Source organism: Oncorhynchus masou, unplaced genomic scaffold (genome assembly GCF_036934945.1).
Source record: "Oncorhynchus masou masou isolate Uvic2021 unplaced genomic scaffold, UVic_Omas_1.1 unplaced_scaffold_1340, whole genome shotgun sequence".
Taxonomy (NCBI): Eukaryota; Metazoa; Chordata; class Actinopteri; order Salmoniformes; family Salmonidae; genus Oncorhynchus; species Oncorhynchus masou.
This window is the reverse complement of record NW_027003283.1, coordinates 27,501-50,753: the sequence shown is the minus strand read 5'-3', so window position 1 is coordinate 50,753 and position 23,253 is coordinate 27,501. Positions and strand designations below refer to the sequence as shown.

General features: G+C 45.0%; 1 protein-coding gene across 1 annotated transcript in view; it reads right to left on the bottom strand.

Moving 5' to 3' along the window:
* Positions 1 to 4,194: 4,194 nt before the first annotated feature.
* The window catches only part of LOC135530425 (ADP-ribosylation factor-like protein 6), a 42,630-nt gene continuing 23,571 nt past the window's right edge, over positions 4,195 to 23,253 (bottom strand). Inside the window, exons 6-8 of the mRNA XM_064958753.1 lie at positions 10,079 to 10,208; positions 9,352 to 9,407; positions 4,195 to 4,577 (exon numbers count right to left, since the gene is read on the bottom strand). Of these exons, the coding sequence (XP_064814825.1) occupies positions 4,552 to 4,577; positions 9,352 to 9,407; positions 10,079 to 10,208 (212 nt within the window). The 3' untranslated portion in view covers positions 4,195 to 4,551. The remainder of the gene's footprint in view (positions 4,578 to 9,351; positions 9,408 to 10,078; positions 10,209 to 23,253) is intronic.

The window sequence follows — 23,253 nt, the reverse complement described above, 5'->3', positions numbered from 1 at the left end:
AGGACTGATCTGAGATGGAGCCAGAGGAGGGAGGGAGGACTGATATGAGATGGAGCCAGAGGAGGGAGGGAGGACTGATATGAGACTGAGCCAGAGGAGGGAGGACTGATATGAGATGGAGCCAGAGGAGGGAGGGAGGACTGATATGAGACGGAGCCAGAGGAGGGAGGACTGATCTGAGATGGAGCGAGAGGAGGGAGGACTGATCTGAGATGGAGCGAGAGGAGGGAGGACTGATCTGAGATGGAGCCAGAGGAGGGAGGACTGATCTGAGACGGAGCCAGAGGAGGGAGGACTGATCTGAGATAGAGCCAGAGGAGGGAGGACTGATATGAGACGGAGCCAGAGGAGGGAGGACTGATCTGAGACGGAGCCAGAGGAGGGAGGGAGGACTGATCTGAGACGGAGCCAGAGGAGGGAGGGAGGACTGATATGAGACGGAGCCAGAGGAGGGAGGACTGATCTGAGACGGAGCCAGAGGAGGGAGGACTGATCTGAGACGGAGCCAGAGGAGGGAGGGAGGACTGATATGAGACGGAGCCAGCCAGAGGAGGGAGGGAGGACTGATATGACATGGAGCCAGAGGAGAGAGGACTGATCTGAGACGGAGCCAGAGGAGGGAGGACTGATCTGAGACGGAGCCAGAGGAGAGAGGACTGATCTGAGACGGAGCCAGAGGAGAGAGGACTGATATGAGATAGAGCCAGAGGAGGGAGGACTGATATGAGATGGAGCCAGAGGAGGGAGGGAGGACTGATATGAGATGGAGCCAGAGGAGGGAGGGAGGACTGATCTGAGACGGAGCCAGAGGAGGGAGGACTGATCTGAGACGGAGCCAGAGGAGGGAGGGAGGACTGATATGAGATGGAGCCAGAGGAGGGAGGACTGATATGAGATGGAGCCAGAGGAGGGAGGGAGGACTGATCTGAGACGGAGCCAGAGGATCCATTAGAACTGATTGAGGAGCACAAAAGGTGCAGGAATAACCCTGAGAGAAGAGAGAGCGAGGAGGAGGTAGGAGAGGAGTGAGGGGAGGAGGAGTGGAGTGAGGAAGGGATGAGTTACAGGCCCCAGGTCACCTAGGGACGGAGTACTGAGAGAGTGTTTCGAGAGAGAGAGACAGAGAGAAAGAGACAGAGAGGGAAAGAGGGACAGAGAGAAGGAGAGAAGGGCGAGGTAGAGACAGAGCTGCATTTCCTATTACACTGTGACAAATACTCAGACCTAAGACACCATTTATTTCCCAAAATTATAATTCAATACAAAAGAATTTGGAACTATAAAAGATGAAGACTGGACTGGACAGCCAGTGAAAAGTGCAGTCGATAATATTTCCCATCTTGTTTTTGTCTTTCATACCAGGTCATGTGTCTTCTCAGTCATGTTGACACTGGTCTACTACCAGGTCATGTGTCTTCTCAGTCTGGTTGACACTGGTCTACTACCAGGTCATGTGTCTTCTCAGTCATGTTGACACTGGTCTACTACCAGGTCATGTGTCTTCTCAGTCATGTTGACACTGGTCTACTACCAGGTCATGTGTCTTCTCAGTCATGTTGACACTGGTCTACTACCAGGTCATGTGTCTTCTCAGTCATGTTGACACTGGTCTACTACCAGGTCATGTGTCTTCTCAGTCATGTTGACACTGGTCTACTACCACTGCTTTAATGTATTGTTGTTCTCATTAATATTGTTGTTGTTGTTGAATGGTAATCCCATGTCCACTACTACTATTATTATTGCTGTTGGTCCCACCATTTATTCATATATAAATATTTTTATGTTTATATATGTATACTTTGACAATGTAAGTAATAATGAACTTGTCATGTCAATAAAGTCAATTGAATTGAGAGAGAGAGTAAGAGAGAGACAGAGAGAGACAGAGAGAGAGACAGAGAGAGAGACAGAGAGAGAGAGAGACAGAGAGAGAGACAGACAGAGAGAGAGACAGACAGACAGAGAGAAAGACAGACAGAGAGACAGAGAGACAGACAGAGAAAGACAGACAGAGACAGAGAGACAGACAGACAGAGAGAGAGACAGAGAGAGAGACAGACAGAGACAGACAGAGAGACAGAGAAAGACAGACAGAGAGACAGAATGAAAGACAGACAGAGACAGAGAGACAGACAGAGAGACAGAGAAAGACAGACAGAGACAGAGAGACAGACAGACAGACAGGGAGAAAGACAGACAGAGAGACAGAGAGACAGACAGACAGAGAGACTACATTTATTTAATCTATCATTCTCCCATGTATCACAGAAGGTAGATCAATAAAACATTGTTGTTTACAACATGTAGAAGACTAATACTCAGACAACACATACCATCTGTCCTCACCAGATACAACACAGTCAAATACACACAAATTCTGCTCATACCTTCAAAAGTACAAGGCAAATAAATGGACATCTCAGAACCGTTGGAAACACAACGTAAAGACTCAGTTGGAGAAGAGAAACTCTACATCCACATTAGATAAATAAGGACTAATTCATAGGTGTGATGTGATAAATCTTGTGGGTCTTGAGTTTTCGTATTTTACAACTTCTTGGGCCTTTTTATCCTGAAGTGTCTGTCAACGTCTAAATGTACAACCATTTGAGTCATATGATCTGTAGTATAACATTACATTTTACATTACATTTAAGTCATTTAGCAGATGCTCTTATCCAGAGCGACTTACAAATTGGTGAATTCACCTTCTGACATCCAGTGGAACAGCCACTTACAATAGTGCATCTAAATCATTTAAGGGGGGGTGAGAAGGATTACTTATCCTATCCTAGGTATTCCTTGAAGAGGTGGGGTTTCAGGTGTCTCCGGAAGGTGGTGATAGACTCTGCTGTCCTGGCGTCGTGAGGGAGTTTGTTCCACCATTGGGGGGCCAGAGCAGCGAAAAAATATAATTTTGATGAAGAATTACACAAATCCTATTATTCCTGTTGTCATGCTATGAGCCTGGCAAACGCTAAGCTACACCAAAAACACACGGTATATTTAAACCCACAAACATTTACAGTATACAATCGTTGTTATTCAATACATAGTTTCCCCGCTGGTTGTTTGCGGTTCATTACCAGGAGAATCCAACATGAACATGACATATTAAACTAGTGTTTTGAGAGTACCAAGTAGGCATTACTGTAAAAATGAAGTCCATAACATTACTGTAGAATATTAGTCCAAAACATTACTGTAGAATATCAGTCCAAAACATTACTGTAGAATATCAGTCCAAAACATTACTGTAATATATCAGTCCAAAACATTACTGTAATATATCAGTCCAAAACATTACTGTAATATATCAGTCCAAAACATTACTGTAATATATCAGTCCAAAACATTACTGTAGAATATCAGTCCAAAACATTACTGTAATATATCAGTCCAAAACATTACTGTAATATATCAGTCCAAAACATTACTGTAGAATATCAGTCCAAAACATTACTGTAATATATCAGTCCAAAACATTACTGTAATATATCAGTCCAAAACATTACTGTAGAATATCAGTCCAAAACATTACTGTAATATATCAGTCCAAAACATTACTGTAATATATCAGTCCAAAACATTACTGTAGAATATCAGTCCAAAACATTACTGTAATATATCAGTCCAAAACATTACTGTAGAATATCAGTCCAAAACATTACTGTAATATATCAGTCCAAAACATTACTGTAATATATCAGTCCAAAACATTACTGTAGAATATCAGTCCAAAACATTACTGTAATATATCAGTCCAAAACATTACTGTAATATATCAGTCCAAAACATTACTGTAGAATATCAGTCCAAAACATTACTGTAATATATCAGTCCAAAACATTACTGTAATATATCAGTCCAAAACATTACTGTAGAATATCAGTCCAAAACATTACTGGAATATATCACTCCAAAACATTACTGTAATATATCAGTCCAAAACATTACTGTAATATATCAGTCCAAAACATTACTGTAATATATCAGTCCAAAACATTACTGTAGAATATCAGTCCAAAACATTACTGTAGAATATCAGTCCAAAACATTACTGTAGAATATCAGTCCATAACATTACTGTAATATATCAGTCCATAACATTACTGTAGAATATCAGTCCATAACATTACTGTAGAATATCAGTCCAAAACATTACTGTAGAATATCAGTCCAAAACAAAACTCAATTTCAAACTGGTTTATTGGGAGTGGGTCATTTGAAATGAGGGTGAAAAGAGAAACTGGGGGGAAGATGAGTGATTTATCTGGAGAAAAGACTATTTCCAGGGACCGTTGGAAAGGCTCGTCCTCCATCCAGACTGGCTGATCTTTAAAGGTCGGAAGGTCATAGCTGGCTCCAACTCTTCTGAGGCATGTGTGTGTGTGTGTGGTTGGGTGGTGGTAGGAGTCATGTTGAGAATTTACACCATTGGGGGGGTCAACGCCCGAGGGACTCCAGTGTTGCCATGACGACAAACAGACGATGGCATTCCCCCCCTCCTCACCCCCCTCCACGTCGCGTCGTCGTTCTCTCAACCTCTCAGGTTCTCATCGTTCTAATTTGATCTGGATTAAAACAACAAACGGAGGAAAATTCAGATCTCAAATTGTTCTCTAAGAAGGGGAGGGTTATAAGAGGTCATAAGAAGAGCTATGAACAGTGGAAGGTTTATAGAGATCTAGAGACACGTGACAGAGGGAGAAAGGTGACCAAGGCAGATGACTGGAATGACGTGGACTAGAGGTTCATTACGGGGTTCTACTGCCAGTCTACTACACAAAACACTAATGACGTGGACTAGAGGTTCATTACGGGGTTCTACTGCCAGTCTACTACACTAAACACTAATGACGTGGACTAGAGGTTCATTATGGGGTTCTACTGCCAGTCTACTACACTAATGACGTGGACTAGAGGTTCATTAAGGGGTTCTACTGCCAGTCTACTACACTAAACACTAACGACGTGGACTAGAGGTTCATTAAGGGGTTCTACTGCCAGTCTACTACACTAAACACTAATGACGTGGACTAGAGGTTTATTATGGGGTTCTACTGCCAGACTACTACACTAAACACTAATGACGTGGACTAGAGGTTCATTATGGGGTTCTACTGCCAGTCTACTACACTAAACACTAATGACGTGGACTAGAGGTTCATTAAGGGGTTCTACTGCCAGTCTACTACACTAAACACTAATGACGTGGACTAGAGGTTCATTAAGGGGTTCTACTGACAGTCTACTACACTAATGACGTGGACTAGAGGTTCATTATGGGTTCTACTGCCAGTCTACTACACTAATGACGTGGACTAGAGGTTCATTACGGGGTTCTACTGCCAGACTACTACACTAAACACTAATGACGTGGACTAGAGGTTCATTACGGGGTTCTACTGCCAGTCTACTACACTAATGACGTGGACTAAAGGTTCATTATGGGGTTCTACTGCCAGTCTACTACACTAATGACGTGGACTAGAGGTTCATTACGGGGTTCCACTGCCAGTCTACTACACTAAACACTAATGACGTGGACTAGAGGTTCATTACGGGGTTCTACTGCCAGACTACTACACTAAACACTAATGACGTGGACTAGAGGTTCATTACGGGGTTCTACTGCCAGTCTACTACACTAATGACGTGGACTAGAGGTCCATTATGGGGTTCTACTGCCAGTCTACTACACTAAACACTAACGACGTGGACTAGAGGTTCATTAAGGGGTTCTACTGCCAGTCTACTACACTAAACACTAATGACGTGGACTAGAGGTTCATTACGGGGTTCTACTGCCAGTCTACTACACTAAACACTAATGACGTGGACTAGAGGTTCATTAAGGGGTTCTACTGACAGTCTACTACACTAAACACTAATGACGTGGACTAGAGGTTCATTATGGGGTTCTACTGCCAGTCTACTACACTAAACACTAATGACGTGGACTAGAGGTTCATTAAGGGGTTCTACTGCCAGTCTACTACACTAAACACTAATGACATGGACTAGAGGTTCATTATGGGGTTCTACTGCCAGTCTACTACACTAATGACGTGGACTAGAGGTTCATTAAGGGGTTCTACTGACAGTCTACTACACTAATGACGTGGACTAGAGGTTCATTATGGGGTTCTACTGCCAGTCTACTACACTAAACACTAATGATGTGGACTAGAGGTTCATTATGGGGTTCTACTGCCAGTCTACTACACTAAACACTAATGACGTGGACTAGAGGTTCATTATGAGGTTCTACTGCCAGTCTACTACACTAAACACTAATGACGTGGACTAGAGGTTCATTATGGGGTTCTACTGCCAGTCTACTACACTAAACACTAATGACGTGGACTAGAGGTTCATTATGGGGTTCTACTGCCAGTCTACTACACTAAACACTAATGACGTGGACTAGAGGTTCATTATGGGGTTCTACTGCCAGTCTACTACACTAAACACTAATGACGTGGACTAGAGGTTCATTACGGGGTTCTACTGACAGTCTACTACACTAATGACGTGGACTAGAGGTCCATTATGGGGTTCTACTGCCAGTCTACTACACTAAACACTAACGACGTGGACTAGAGGTTCATTAAGGGGTTCTACTGCCAGTCTACTACACTAAACACTAATGACGTGGACTAGAGGTTCATTATGGGGTTCTACTGCCAGTCTACTACACTAAACACTAATGACGTGGACTAAAGGTTCATTATGGGGTTCTACTGCCAGTCTACTACACTAAACACTAACGACGTGGACTAGAGGTTCATTAAGGGGTTCTACTGCCAGTCTACTACACTAAACACTAATGACGTGGACTAGAGGTTCATTACGGGGTTCTACTGCCAGTCTACTACACTAAACACTAATGACGTGGACTAGAGGTTCATTACGGGGTTCTACTGCCAGTCTACTACACTAAACACTAATGACGTGGACTAAAGGTTCATTATGAGGTTCTACTGCCAGTCTACTACACTAAACACTAATGACGTGGACTAGAGGTTCATTATGGGGTTCTACTGCCAGTCTACTACACTAAACACTAATGACGTGGACTAGAGGTTCATTACGGGGTTCTACTGCCAGTCTACTACACTAAACACTAATGACGTGGACTAAAGGTTCATTATGGGGTTCTACTGCCAGTCTACTACACTAAACACTAATGACGTGGACTAAAGGTTCATTATGGGGTTCTACTGCCAGTCTACTACACTAATGACGTGGACTAGAGGTTCATTACGGGGTTCCACTGCCAGTCTACTACACTAAACACTAATGACGTGGACTAGAGGTTCATTACGGGGTTCTACTGCCAGACTACTACACTAAACACTAATGACGTGGACTAGAGGTTCATTACGGGGTTCTACTGCCAGTACACTAAACACTAATGACGTGGACTAGAGGTTCATTAAGGGGTTCTACTGACAGTCTACTACACTAAACACTAATGACGTGGACTAGAGGTTCATTATGGGGTTCTACTGCCAGTCTACTACACTAAACACTAATGACGTGGACTAGAGGTTCATTAAGGGGTTCTACTGCCAGTCTACTACACTAAACACTAATGACGTGGACTAGAGGTTCATTATGGGGTTCTACTGCCAGTCTACTACACTAATGACGTGGACTAGAGGTTCATTAAGGGGTTCTACTGACAGTCTACTACACTAATGACGTGGACTAGAGGTTCATTATGGGGTTCTACTGCCAGTCTACTACACTAAACACTAATGACGTGGACTAGAGGTTCATTAAGGGGTTCTACTGCCAGTCTACTACACTAAACACTAATGACGTGGACTAGAGGTTCATTATGGGGTTCTACTGCCAGTCTACTACACTAAACACTAATGACGTGGACTAGAGGTTCATTATGAGGTTCTACTGCCAGTCTACTACACTAAACACTAATGACGTGGACTAGAGGTTCATTATGGGGTTCTACTGCCAGTCTACTACACTAAACACTAATGACGTGGACTAGAGGTTCATTATGGGGTTCTACTGCCAGTCTACTACACTAAACACTAATGACGTGGACTAGAGGTTCATTATGGGGTTCTACTGCCAGTCTACTACACTAAACACTAATGACGTGGACTAGAGGTTCATTACGGGGTTCTACTGACAGTCTACTACACTAATGACGTGGACTAGAGGTCCATTATGGGGTTCTACTGCCAGTCTACTACACTAAACACTAACGACGTGGACTAGAGGTTCATTAAGGGGTTCTACTGCCAGTCTACTACACTAAACACTAATGACGTGGACTAGAGGTTCATTACGGGGTTCTACTGCCAGTCTACTACACTAAACACTAATGACGTGGACTAGAGGTTCATTACGGGGTTCTACTGCCAGTCTACTACACTAAACACTAATGACGTGGACTAAAGGTTCATTATGAGGTTCTACTGCCAGTCTACTACACTAAACACTAATGACGTGGACTAGAGGTTCATTATGGGGTTCTACTGCCAGTCTACTACACTAAACACTAATGACGTGGACTAGAGGTTCATTACGGGGTTCTACTGCCAGTCTACTACACTAAACACTAATGACGTGGACTAAAGGTTCATTATGGGGTTCTACTGCCAGTCTACTACACTAATGACGTGGACGAGAGGTTCATTACGGGGTTCTACTGCCAGTCTAATACACTAAACACTAATGACGTGGACTAGAGGTTCATTATGGGGTTCTACTGCCAGTCTACTACACTAATGACGTGGACTAGAGGTTCATTATGGGGTTCTACTGCCAGTCTACTACACTAAACACTAATGACGTGGACTAGAGGTTCATTACGGGGTTCTACTGCCAGTCTACTACACTAAACACTAATGACGTGGACTAGAGGTTCATTATGGGGTTCTACTGCCAGTCTACTACACTAAACACTAACGACGTGGACTAGAGGTTCATTATGGGGTTCTACTGCCAGTCTACTACACTAATGACGTGGACTAAAGGTTCATTATGAGGTTCTACTGCCAGTCTACTACACTAATGACGTGGACTAAAGGTTCATTATGGGGTTCTACTGCCAGTCTACTACACTAAACACTAATGACGTAGACTAGAGGTTCATTGTGGGGTTCTACTGCCAGTCTACTACACTAAACACTAATGACGTCAAATACTCACAGTGACATTTCATCTACAGACGGAAGTCAAATGGAAATAATTACATTTAAATTTAAATGAAGCCATTAGTTTCTACATATCACATAACTATGGAGAAAAATCAAATCAAACACATTTAGTGGTGCTGAAACCACGAGAGAGAGAGAGAGTCTGCCGCACCTTGCAGCCAATCGACGCCTTCCGGTAAACCTTCTCCTTTTACAGCATCGCTGGCACTGAAACAGACACAAAAGAGAGCAGGTCAGTGAAAACCAGCGGTTCAACAACGATTAGAAAAGGCAACGTTTCGTCATATAACCAAAAAGGCCTGTTCTGGAGGTTGGACTGAAAAAACAGACCCGATGAAATCTAATGTAACGGACTGAATCGTCGTGGTGCTGGTCTAGAAACGTGAAATGTGTGCCAAGATGGATTCTGGGTGTTTTATAACTCAGCTATCTTTTAAATGTTTTATTCATTTCACCTATATGTATTTATATATATTTCACCTTTATTTAACCAGGTTGGCAAGTTGAGAACAAGTTCTCATTTACAACTGCGACCTGGCCAGGATAAAGCAAAGCAGTTCGACACATACAACGACACAGAGTTACACATGGAGTAAAACAAACATACAGTCAATAATACAGTATAAACAAGTCTATATACGATGTGAGCAAATGAGGTGAGATAAGGGAGGTAAAGGCAAAAAAAGGCCATGGTGGCAAAATAAATACAATATAGCAAGTAAAACACTGGAATGGTAGATTTGCAATGGAAGAATGTGCAAAGTAGAGAGAAATAATGGGGTGTAAAGGAGCAAAATAAATAAATTAAATACAGTCGGGAAAGAGGTAGTTGTTTGGGCTAAATTATCGGTGGGCTATGTACAGGTGCAGTAATCTACCAGATGTGCCAGGGCTTGTCCTTGATGTTCTCCAGACAGAGGAGCTGGGAGACCTTGACTGAAGACAGGGCGTCTCTCACGTCCATCTTGTTGGCGAAGAACAGCAGGGGGATCCGTCGGTGTTTTACGTCTACAGAGACACGGTTAGAATCAGGGGGTGCTTTACGTCTACAGAGACAAGGTTAGAATCAGGGGGTGTTTTACGTCTACAGAGACAAGGTTAGAATCAGGGGGTGCTTTACATCTACAGAGACAAGGTTAGAATCAGGGGGTGCTTTACATCTACAGAGACACGGTTAGAATCAGGGGGTGCTTTACGTCTACAGAGACAAGGTTAGAATCAGGGGGTGCTTTACGTCTACAGAGACAAGGTTAGAATCAGGGGGTGCTTTACGTCTACAGAGACAAGGTTAGAATCAGGGGGTGCTTTACATCTACAGAGACAAGGTTAGAATCAGGGGGTGCTTTACATCTACAGAGACACGGTTAGAATCAGGGGGTGCTTTACGTCTACAGAGACAAGGTTAGAATCAGGGGGTGCTTTACGTCTACAGAGACAAGGTTAGAATCAGGGGGTGCTTTACGTCTACAGAGACAAGGTTAGAATCAGGGGGTGCTTTACATCTACAGAGACAAGGTTAGAATCAGGGGGTGCTCTACGTCTACAGAGACAAGGTTAGAATCAGGGGGTGCTTTACATCTACAGAGACAAGGTTAGAATCAGGGGGTGCTTTACATCTACAGAGACACGGTTAGAATCAGGGGGTGCTTTACGTCTACAGAGACAAGGTTAGAATCAGGGGTGCTTTACGTCTACAGAGACAAGGTTAGAATCAGGGGGTGCTTTACGTCTACAGAGACAAGGTTAGAATCAGGGGGTGCTTTACATCTACAGAGACAAGGTTAGAATCAGGGGGTGCTTTACATCTACAGAGACACGGTTAGAATCAGGGGGTGCTTTACGTCTACAGAGACAAGGTTAGAATCAGGGGGTGCTTTACGTCTACAGAGACAAGGTTAGAATCAGGGGGTGCTTTACGTCTACAGAGACAAGGTTAGAATCAAGGGGTGCTTTACATCTACAGAGACAAGGTTAGAATCAGGGGGTGCTCTACGTCTACAGAGACAAGGTTAGAATCAGGGGGTGCTTTACATCTACAGAGACAAGGTTAGAATCAGGGGGTGCTTTACGTCTACAGAGACAAGGTTAGAATCAGGGGGTGCTTTACGTCTACAGAGACAAGGTTAGAATCAGGGGGTGCTTTATGTCTACAGAGACAAGGTTAGAATCAGGGGGTGCTTTACGTCTACAGAGACAAGGTTAGAATCAGGGGGTGCTTTACGTCTACAGAGACAAGGTTAGAATCAGGGGGTGCTTTACGTCTACAGAGACAAGGTTAGAATCAGGGGGTGCTTTACGTCTACAGAGACAAGGTTAGAATCAGGGGTGTTTTACGTCTACAGAGACAAGGTTAGAATCAGGGGGTGTTTTACGTCTACAGAGACAAGGTTAGAATCAGGGGGTGCTTTACGTCTACAGAGACAAGGTTAGAATCAGGGGGTGCTCTACATCTACAGAGACAAGGTTAGAATCAGGGGGTGCTTTACGTCTAAGAGACAAGGTTAGAATCAAGGGGTGCTTTACGTCTACAGAGACAAGGTTAGAATCAGGGGGTGCTTTACGTCTACAGAGACAAGGTTAGAATCAGGGGGTGCTCTACATCTACAGAGACAAGGTTAGAATCAGGGGTGCTTTACGTCTACAGAGACAAGGTTAGAATCAGGGGGTGTTTTACGTCTACAGAGACAAGGTTAGAATCAGGGGGTGCTTTACGTCTACAGAGACAAGGTTAGAATCAGGGGGTGCTTTACGTCTACAGAGACAAGGTTAGAATCAGGGGGTGTTTTACGTCTACAGAGACAAGGTTAGAATCAGGGGGTGCTTTACGTCTACAGAGACAAGGTTAGAATCAGGGGGTGCTTTACATCTACAGAGACAAGGTTAGAATCAGGGGGTGCTCTACATCTACAGAGACAAGGTTAGAATCAGGGGTGCTCTACATCTACAGAGACAAGGTTAGAATCAGGGGGTGCTTTACGTCTAAGAGACAAGGTTAGAATCAGGGGGTGCTTTACGTCTACAGAGACAAGGTTAGAATCAGGGGGTGCTTTACGTCTACAGATACAAGGTTAGAATCAGGGGGTGCTTTACGTCTACAGAGACAAGGTTAGAATCAGGGGGTGCTCTACATCTACAGAGACAAGGTTAGAATCAGGGGGTGCTTTACGTCTACAGAGACAAGGTTAGAATCAGGGGGTGTTTTACGTCTACAGAGACAAGGTTAGAATCAGGGGGTGCTCTACGTCTACAGAGACAAGGTTAGAATCAGGGGGTGTTTTACGTCTACAGAGACAAGGTTAGAATCAGGGGGTGCTTTACGTCTACAGAGACAAGGTTAGAATCAGGGGGTGCTCTACATCTACAGAGACAAGGTTAGAATCAGGGGGTGCTTTACGTCTACAGAGACAAGGTTAGAATCAGGGGGTGCTTTACGTCTACAGAGACAAGGTTAGAATCAGGGGGTGCTCAACATCTACAGAGACAAGGTTAGAATCAGGGGGTGCTCTACATCTACAGAGACAAGGTTAGAATCAGGGGGTGCTTTACGTCTACAGAGACAAGGTTAGAATCAGGGGGTGTTTTACGTCTACAGAGACAAGGTTAGAATCAGGGGGTGCTTTACGTCTACAGAGACAAGGTTAGAATCAGGGGGTGCTTTACGTCTACAGAAACAAGGTTAGAATCAGGGGGTGTTTTACATCTACAGAGACAAGGTTAGAATCAGGGGGTGCTCTACATCTACAGAGACAAGGTTAGAATCAGGGGGTGCTTTACGTCTACAGAGACAAGGTTAGAATCAGGGGGTGTTTTACGTCTACAGAGACAAGGTTAGAATCAGGGGGTGTTTTACGTCTACAGAGACAAGGTTAGAATCAGGGGGTGCTTTACGTCTACAGAGACAAGGTTAGAATCAGGGGGTGCTTTACATCTACAGAGACAAGGTTAGAATCAGGGGGTGCTCTACGTCTACAGAGACAAGGTTAGAATCAGGGGGTGCTCTACATCTACAGAGACAAGGTTAGAATCAGGGGGTGCTTTACGTCTAAGAGACAAGGTTAGAATCAAGGGGTGCTTTACGTCTACAGAGACAAGGTTAGAATCAGGGGGTGCTTTACGTCTACAGAGACAAGGTTAGAATCAGGGGGTGCTCTACATCTACAGAGACAAGGTTAGAATCAGGGGGTGCTTTACGTCTACAGAGACAAGGTTAGAATCAGGGGGTGTTTTACGTCTACAGAGACAAGGTTAGAATCAGGGGGTGCTTTACGTCTACAGAGACAAGGTTAGAATCAGGGGGTGCTTTACGTCTACAGAGACAAGGTTAGAATCAGGGGGTGTTTTACGTCTACAGAGACAAGGTTAGAATCAGGGGGTGCTTTACGTCTACAGAGACAAGGTTAGAATCAGGGGGTGCTTTACATCTACAGAGACAAGGTTAGAATCAGGGGGTGCTCTACATCTACAGAGACAAGGTTAGAATCAGGGGGTGCTCTACATCTACAGAGACAAGGTTAGAATCAGGGGGTGCTTTACGTCTAAGAGACAAGGTTAGAATCAGGGGGTGCTTTACGTCTACAGAGACAAGGTTAGAATCAGGGGGTGCTTTACGTCTACAGATACAAGGTTAGAATCAGGGGTGCTTTACGTCTACAGAGACAAGGTTAGAATCAGGGGTGCTCTACATCTACAGAGACAAGGTTAGAATCAGGGGGTGCTTTACGTCTACAGAGACAAGGTTAGAATCAGGGGGTGTTTTACGTCTACAGAGACAAGGTTAGAATCAGGGGGTGCTTTACGTCTACAGAGACAAGGTTAGAATCAGGGGGTGCTTTACATCTACAGAGACAAGGTTAGAATCAGGGGTGCTCTACGTCTACAGAGACAAGGTTAGAATCAGGGGTGTTTTACGTCTACAGAGACAAGGTTAGAATCAGGGGGTGCTTTACGTCTACAGAGACAAGGTTAGAATCAGGGGGTGCTCTACATCTACAGAGACAAGGTTAGAATCAGGGGGTGCTTTACGTCTACAGAGACAAGGTTAGAATCAGGGGGTGCTTTACGTCTACAGAGACAAGGTTAGAATCAGGGGGTGCTCTACATCTACAGAGACAAGGTTAGAATCAGGGGTGCTTTACGTCTACAGAGACAAGGTTAGAATCAGGGGGTGTTTTACGTCTACAGAGACAAGGTTAGAATCAGGGGGTGCTTTACGTCTACAGAGACAAGGTTAGAATCAGGGGGTGCTTTACGTCTACAGAAACAAGGTTAGAATCAGGGGGTGTTTTACGTCTACAGAGACAAGGTTAGAATCAGGGGTGCTCTACGTCTACAGAGACAAGGTTAGAATTAGGGGTGCTCTACGTCTACAGAGACAAGGTTAGAATTAGGGGGTGCTTTACGTCTACAGAGACAAGGTTAGAATCAGGGGTGTTTTACGTCTACAGAGACAAGGTTAGAATCAGGGGGTGCTCTACATCTACAGAGACAAGGTTAGAATCAGGGGTGCTTTACGTCTACAGAGACAAGGTTAGAATCAGGGGGTGCTTTACGTCTACAGAGACAAGGTTAGAATCAGGGGGTGCTCTACATCTACAGAGACAAGGTTAGAATCAGGGGGTGCTTTACGTCTACAGAGACAAGGTTAGAATCAGGGGGTGCTTTACATCTACAGAGACAAGGTTAGAATCAGGGGGTGCTCTACATCTACAGAGACAAGGTTAGAATCAGGGGGTGCTCTACATCTACAGAGACAAGGTTAGAATCAGGGGGTGGTTTACGTCTAAGAGACAAGGTTAGAATCAGGGGGTGCTTTACGTCTACAGAGACAAGGTTAGAATCAGGGGGTGCTTTACGTCTACAGAGACAAGGTTAGAATCAGGGGGTGCTTTACGTCTACAGAGACAAGGTTAGAATCAGGGGTGCTCTACATCTACAGAGACAAGGTTAGAATCAGGGGTGCTCTACATCTACAGAGACAAGGTTAGAATCAGGGGTGCTTTACGTCTAAGAGACAAGGTTAGAATCAAGGGGTGCTTTACGTCCTACAGAGACAAGGTTAGAATCAGGGGGTGCTTTACGTCTACAGAGACAAGGTTAGAATCAGGGGGTGCTCTACATCTACAGAGACAAGGTTAGAATCAGGGGGTGCTTTACGTCTACAGAGACAAGGTTAGAATCAGGGGGTGCTTTACGTCTACAGAGACAAGGTTAGAATCAGGGGGTGCTTTACGTCTACAGAGACAAGGTTAGAATCAGGGGGTGTTTTACGTCTACAGAGACAAGGTTAGAATCAGGGGGTGCTTTACGTCTACAGAGACAAGGTTAGAATCAGGGGGTGCTTTACATCTACAGAGACAAGGTTAGAATCAGGGGGTGCTCTACATCTACAGAGACAAGGTTAGAATCAGGGGGTGCTCTACATCTACAGAGACAAGGTTAGAATCAGGGGGTGCTTTACGTCTAAGAGACAAGGTTAGAATCAGGGGGTGCTTTACGTCTACAGAGACAAGGTTAGAATCAGGGGGTGCTTTACGTCTACAGATACAAGGTTAGAATCAGGGGGTGCTTTACGTCTACAGAGACAAGGTTAGAATCAGGGGGTGCTCTACATCTACAGAGACAAGGTTAGAATCAGGGGGTGCTTTACGTCTACAGAGACAAGGTTAGAATCAGGGGGTGTTTTACATCTACAGAGACAAGGTTAGAATCAGGGGGTGCTTTACGTCTACAGAGACAAGGTTAGAATCAGGGGGTGCTTTACATCTACAGAGACAAGGTTAGAATCAGGGGGTGCTCTACGTCTACAGAGACAAGGTTAGAATCAGGGGGTGTTTTACGTCTACAGAGACAAGGTTAGAATCAGGGGGTGCTTTACGTCTACAGAGACAAGGTTAGAATCAGGGGGTGCTCTACATCTACAGAGACAAGGTTAGAATCAGGGGGTGCTTTACGTCTACAGAGACAAGGTTAGAATCAGGGGGTGCTTTACGTCTACAGAGACAAGGTTAGAATCAGGGGGTGCTCTACATCTACAGAGACAAGGTTAGAATCAGGGGGTGCTCTACATCTACAGAGACAAGGTTAGAATCAGGGGGTGCTTTACGTCTACAGAGACAAGGTTAGAATCAGGGGTGTTTTACGTCTACAGAGACAAGGTTAGAATCAGGGGGTGCTTTACGTCTACAGAGACAAGGTTAGAATCAGGGGGTGCTTTACGTCTACAGAAACAAGGTTAGAATCAGGGGGTGTTTTACGTCTACAGAGACAAGGTTAGAATCAGGGGGTGCTCTACGTCTACAGAGACAAGGTTAGAATTAGGGGGTGCTCTACGTCTACAGAGACAAGGTTAGAATTAGGGGGTGCTTTACGTCTACAGAGACAAGGTTAGAATCAGGGGGTGTTTTACGTCTACAGAGACAAGGTTAGAATCAGGGGGTGCTCTACATCTACAGAGACAAGGTTAGAATCAGGGGGTGCTTTACGTCTAAGAGACAAGGTTAGAATCAGGGGGTGCTTTACGTCTACAGAGACAAGGTTAGAATCAGGGGGTGCTTTACGTCTACAGAGACAAGGTTAGAATCAGGGGTGCTCTACATCTACAGAGACAAGGTTAGAATCAGGGGTGCTTTACGTCTACAGAGACAAGGTTAGAATCAGGGGGTGCTTTACGTCTACAGAGACAAGGTTAGAATCAGGGGTGCTCTACATCTACAGAGACAAGGTTAGAATCAGGGGGTGCTTTACGTCTACAGAGACAAGGTTAGAATCAGGGGGTGCTTTACATCTACAGAGACAAGGTTAGAATCAGGGGGTGCTCTACATCTACAGAGACAAGGTTAGAATCAGGGGGTGCTCTACATCTACAGAGACAAGGTTAGAATCAGGGGGTGCTTTACGTCTAAGAGACAAGGTTAGAATCAGGGGGTGCTTTACGTCTACAGAGACAAGGTTAGAATCAGGGGGTGCTTTACGTCTACAGAGACAAGGTTAGAATCAGGGGGTGCTTTACGTCTACAGAGACAAGGTTAGAATCAGGGGGTGCTCTACATCTACAGAGACAAGGTTAGAATCAGGGGGTGCTTTACGTCTACAGAGACAAGGTTAGAATCAGGGGGTGCTTTACGTCTACAGAGACAAGGTTAGAATCAGGGGGTGTTTTACGTCTACAGAGACAAGGTTAGAATCAGGGGGTGCTTTACGTCTACAGAGACAAGGTTAGAATCAGGGGTGCTTTACGTCTACAGAAACAAGGTTAGAATCAGGGGGTGTTTTACGTCTACAGAGACAAGGTTAGAATCAGGGGGTGCTCTACGTCTACAGAGACAAGGTTAGAATTAGGGGTGCTCTACGTCTACAGAGACAAGGTTAGAATTAGGGGTGCTTTACGTCTACAGAGACAAGGTTAGAATCAGGGGGTGTTTTACGTCTACAGAGACAAGGTTAGAATCAGGGGGTGCTCTACATCTACAGAGACAAGGTTAGAATCAGGGGGTGCTTTACGTCTAAGAGACAAGGTTAGAATCAGGGGGTGCTTTACGTCTACAGAGACAAGGTTAAAATCAGGGGGTGCTTTACGTCTACAGAGACAAGGTTAGAATCAGGGGGTGCTCTACATCTACAGAGACAAGGTTAGAATCAGGGGGTGCTTTATGTCTACAGAGACAAGGTTAGAATCAGGGGGTGCTTTACGTCTACAGAGACAAGGTTAGAATCAGGGGGTGCTTTACGTCTACAGAGACAAGGTTAGAATCAGGGGTGCTCTACATCTACAGAGACAAGGTTAGAATCAGGGGGTGCTTTACGTCTACAGAGACAAGGTTAGAATCAGGGGGTGCTTTACGTCTACAGAGACAAGGTTAGAATCAGGGGGTGCTCTACATCTACAGAGACAAGGTTAGAATCAGGGGGTGCTCTACATCTACAGAGACAAGGTTAGAATCAGGGGGTGCTTTACGTCTACAGAGACAAGGTTAGAATCAGGGGGTGTTTTACGTCTACAGAGACAAGGTTAGAATCAGGGGGTGCTTTACGTCTACAGAGACAAGGTTAGAATCAGGGGGTGCTTTACGTCTACAGAAACAAGGTTAGAATCAGGGGGTGTTTTACGTCTACAGAGACAAGGTTAGAATCAGGGGGTGCTCTACGTCTACAGAGACAAGGTTAGAATGAGGGGTGCTCTACGTCTACAGAGACAAGGTTAGAATTAGGGGGTGTTTTACGTCTACAGAGACAAGGTTAGAATCAGGGGGTGTTTTACGTCTACAGAGACAAGGTTAGAATCAGGGGGTGCTCTACATCTACAGAGACAAGGTTAGAATCAGGGGGTGCTCTACATCTACAGAGACAAGGTTAGAATCAGGGGGTGCTTTACGTCTACAGAGACAAGGTTAGAATCAGGGGGTGCTTTACGTCTACAGAGACAAGGTTAGAATCAGGGGGTGTTTTACGTCTACAGAGACAAGGTTAGAATCAGGGGGTGCTTTACGTCTACAGAGACAAGGTTAGAATCAGGGGGTGCTTTACGTCTACAGAAACAAGGTTAGAATCAGGGGGTGTTTTACGTCTACAGAGACAAGGTTAGAATCAGGGGGTGCTCTACGTCTACAGAGACAAGGTTAGAATTAGGGGGTGCTCTACGTCTACAGAGACAAGGTTAGAATTAGGGGGTGCTTTACGTCTACAGAGACAAGGTTAGAATCAGGGGGTGTTTTACGTCTACAGAGACAAGGTTAGAATCAGGGGGTGCTCTACATCTACAGAGACAAGGTTAGAATCAGGGGGTGCTTTACGTCTAAGAGACAAGGTTAGAATCAGGGGGTGCTTTACGTCTACAGAGACAAGGTTAAAATCAGGGGTGCTTTACGTCTACAGAGACAAGGTTAGAATCAGGGGTGCTCTACATCTACAGAGACAAGGTTAGAATCAGGGGGTGCTTTATGTCTACAGAGACAAGGTTAGAATCAGGGGTGCTTTACGTCTACAGAGACAAGGTTAGAATCAGGGGTGCTTTACGTCTACAGAGACAAGGTTAGAATCAGGGGTGCTCTACATCTACAGAGACAAGGTTAGAATCAGGGGTGCTTTACGTCTACAGAGACAAGGTTAGAATCAGGGGGTGCTTTACGTCTACAGAGACAAGGTTAGAATCAGGGGTGCTCTACATCTACAGAGACAAGGTTAGAATCAGGGGTGCTCTACATCTACAGAGACAAGGTTAGAATCAGGGGGTGCTTTACGTCTACAGAGACAAGGTTAGAATCAGGGGGTGTTTTACGTCTACAGAGACAAGGTTAGAATCAGGGGGTGCTTTACGTCTACAGAGACAAGGTTAGAATCAGGGGTGCTTTACGTCTACAGAAACAAGGTTAGAATCAGGGGTGTTTTACGTCTACAGAGACAAGGTTAGAATCAGGGGGTGCTCTACGTCTACAGAGACAAGGTTAGAATTAGGGGGTGCTCTACGTCTACAGAGACAAGGTTAGAATTAGGGGGTGTTTTACGTCTACAGAGACAAGGTTAGAATCAGGGGGTGTTTTACGTCTACAGAGACAAGGTTAGAATCAGGGGGTGCTCTACATCTACAGAGACAAGGTTAGAATCAGGGGGTGCTCTACATCTACAGAGACAAGGTTAGAATCAGGGGGTGCTTTACGTCTAAGAGACAAGGTTAGAATCAGGGGGTGCTTTACGTCTACAGAGACAAGGTTAGAATCAGGGGGTGCTCTACGTCTACAGAGACAAGGTTAGAATCAGGGGGTGCTCTACATCTACAGAGACAAGGTTAGAATCAGGGGGTGCTTTACGTCTACAGAGACAAGGTTAGAATCAGGCGGTGCTTTACGTCTACAGAGACAAGGTTAGAATCAGGGGGTGCTTTACGTCTACAGAGACAAGGTTAGAATCAGGGGGTGCTTTACGTCTACAGAGACAAGGTTAGAATCAGGGGGTGCTTTACGTCTACAGAGACAAGGTTAGAATCAGGGGGTGCTTTACGTCTACAGAGACAAGGTTAGAATCAGGGGGTGCTCTACATCTACAGAGACAAGGTTAGAATCAGGGGGTGCTTTACGTCTAAGAGACAAGGTTAGAATCAGGGGGTGCTTTACGTCTACATAGACAAGGTTAGAATCAGGGGGTGCTTTACGTCTACAGAGACAAGGTTAGAATCAAGGGGTGCTCTACATCTACAGAGACAAGGTTAGAATCAGGGGGTGCTTTACGTCTACAGAGACAAGGTTAGAATCAGGGGGTGCTCTACATCTACAGAGACAAGGTTAGAATCAGGGGGTGCTTTACGTCTACAGAGACAAGGTTAGAATCAGGGGGTGTTTTACGTCTACAGAGACAAGGTTAGAATCAGGGGGTGCTTTACGTCTACAGAGACAAGGTTAGAATCAGGGGGTGCTTTACATCTACAGAGACAAGGTTAGAATCAGGGGGTGCTCTACATCTACAGAGACAAGGTTAGAATCAGGGGGTGCTTTACGTCTAAGAGACAAGGTTAGAATCAGGGGGTGCTTTACGTCTACAGAGACAAGGTTAGAATCAGGGGGTGCTTTACGTCTACAGAGACAAGGTTAGAATCAGGGGGTGCTCTACATCTACAGAGACAAGGTTAGAATCAGGGGGTGCTTTACGTCTAAGAGACAAGGTTAGAATCAGGGGGTGCTTTACGTCTACAGAGACAAGGTTAGAATCAGGGGGTGCTTTATGTCTACAGAGACAAGGTTAGAATCAGGGGGTGTTTTACGTCTACAGAGACAAGGTTAGAATCAGGGGGTGCTTTACGTCTACAGAGACAAGGTTAGAATCAGGGGGTGCTTTACATCTACAGAGACAAGGTTAGAATCAGGGGGTGCTCTACGTCTACAGAGACAAGGTTAGAATCAGGGGGTGCTTTACGTCGACAGAGACAAGGTTAGAATCAAGGGGATCTGTCGGTGCTTAGAATCAGGGGCACAAACATTCAGAAAGTTGTGTTACAGGGTGGAATTTAAAATGGAATCAATTCAGATTTTTTTTGGGGGGGGGGTCACTGACCTACACACAATACCCCCTAATGTTAAAGTGGAATTATCCTTTTAGATATGTTTACGAATTTAATTTTAAAAATGAAACGCTGAAATGTCTTGAGTCAATAGGTATTCAAGCCCGTTGTAATGGCCTGAAGGAGTCAACATGTGTTTCAAAAGTCACAAAATAAGTTGCATTTGTGTGGTTCAGGAGTGTATAATGAGGAAGATGATTCACCTGGGTGGTTCAGGAGTGTATAATGAGGGGGATGATTCACCTGGGTGGTTGAGGAGTGTATAATGAGGAGGATGATTCACCTGGGTGGTTGAGGAGTGTATAATGAGGGGGATGATTCACCTGGGTGGTTCAGGAGTGTATAATGAGGAGGATGATTCACCTGGGTGGTTGAGGAGTGTATAATGAGGGGGATGATTCACCTGGGTGGTTCAGGAGTGTATAATGAGGGGGATGATTCACCTGGGTGGTTCAGGAGTGTATAATCAGGAGGATGATTCACCTGGGTGGTTCAGGAGTGTATAATGAGGAGGATGATTCACCTGGGTGGTTCAGGAGTGTATAATGAGGAGGATGATTCACCTGGGTGGTTCAGGAGTGTATAATGAGGGGGATGATTCACCTGGGTGGTTCAGGAGTGTATAATGAGGAAGATGATTCACCTGGGTGGTTCAGGAGTGTATAATGAGGAGGATGATTCACCTGGGTGGTTCAGGAGTGTATAATGAGGGGGATGATTCACCTGGGTGGTTCAGGAGTGTATAATGAGGAGGATGATTCACCTGGGTGGTTGAGGAGTGTATAATGAGGGGGATGATTCACCTGGGTGGTTCAGGAGTGTATAATGAGGAGGATGATTCACCTGGGTGGTTCAGGAGTGTATAATGAGGGGGATGATTCACCTGGGTGGTTCAGGAGTGTATAATGAGGAGGATGATTCACCTGGGTGGTTCAGGAGTGTATAATGAGGGGATGATTCACGTGGGTGGTTGAGGAGTGTATAATGAGGAGGATGATTCACCTGGGTGGTTGAGGAGTGTATAATGAGGAGGATGATTTACCTGGGTGGTTCAGGAGTGTATAATGAGGAGGATGATTCACCTGGGTGGTTCAGGAGTGTATAATGAGGGGGATGATTCACCTGGGTGGTTCAGGAGTGTATAATGAGGAGGATGATTCACCTGGGTGGTTCAGGAGTGTATAATGAGGGGGATGATTCACCTGGGTGGTTCAGGAGTGTATAATGAGGGGGATGATTCACCTGGGTGGTTCAGGAGTGTATAATGAGGAAGATGATTCACCTGGGTGGTTCAGGAGTGAATAATGAGGGGGATGATTCACCTGGGTGGTTCAGGAGTGTATAATGAGGGGGATGATTCACCTGGGTGGTTCAGGAGTGTATAATGAGGGGGATGATTCACCTGGGTGGTTCAGGAGTGTATAATGAGGAGGATGATTCACCTGGGTGGTTCAGGAGTGTATAATGAGGACGATGATTCACCTGGGTGGTTCAGGAGTGTATAATGAGGAGGATGATTCACCTGGGTGGTTCAGGAGTGTATAATGAGGGAGATGATTCACCTGGGTGGTTCAGGAGTGTATAATGAGGTGGATGATTCACCTGGGTGGTTCAGGAATGTATAATGAGGAGGATGATTCACCTGGGTGGTTCAGGAGTGTATAATGAGGAGGATGATTCACCTGGGTGGTTTAGGAGTGTATAATGAGGGAGATGATTCACCTGGGTGGTTCAGGAGTGTATAATGAGGGGGATGATTCACCTGGGTGGTTCAGGAGTGTATAATGAGGAGGATGATTCACCTGGGTGGTTCAGGAGTGTATAATGAGGAGGATGATTCACCTGGGTGGTTCAGGAGTGTATAATGAGGGGGATGATTCACCTGGGTGGTTCATGAGTGTAAAATGAGGAGGATGATTCACCTGGGTGGTTCAGGAGTGTAAAATGAGGAGGATGATTCACCCGGGTGGTTCAGGAGTGTATAATGAGGAGGATGATTCACCTGGG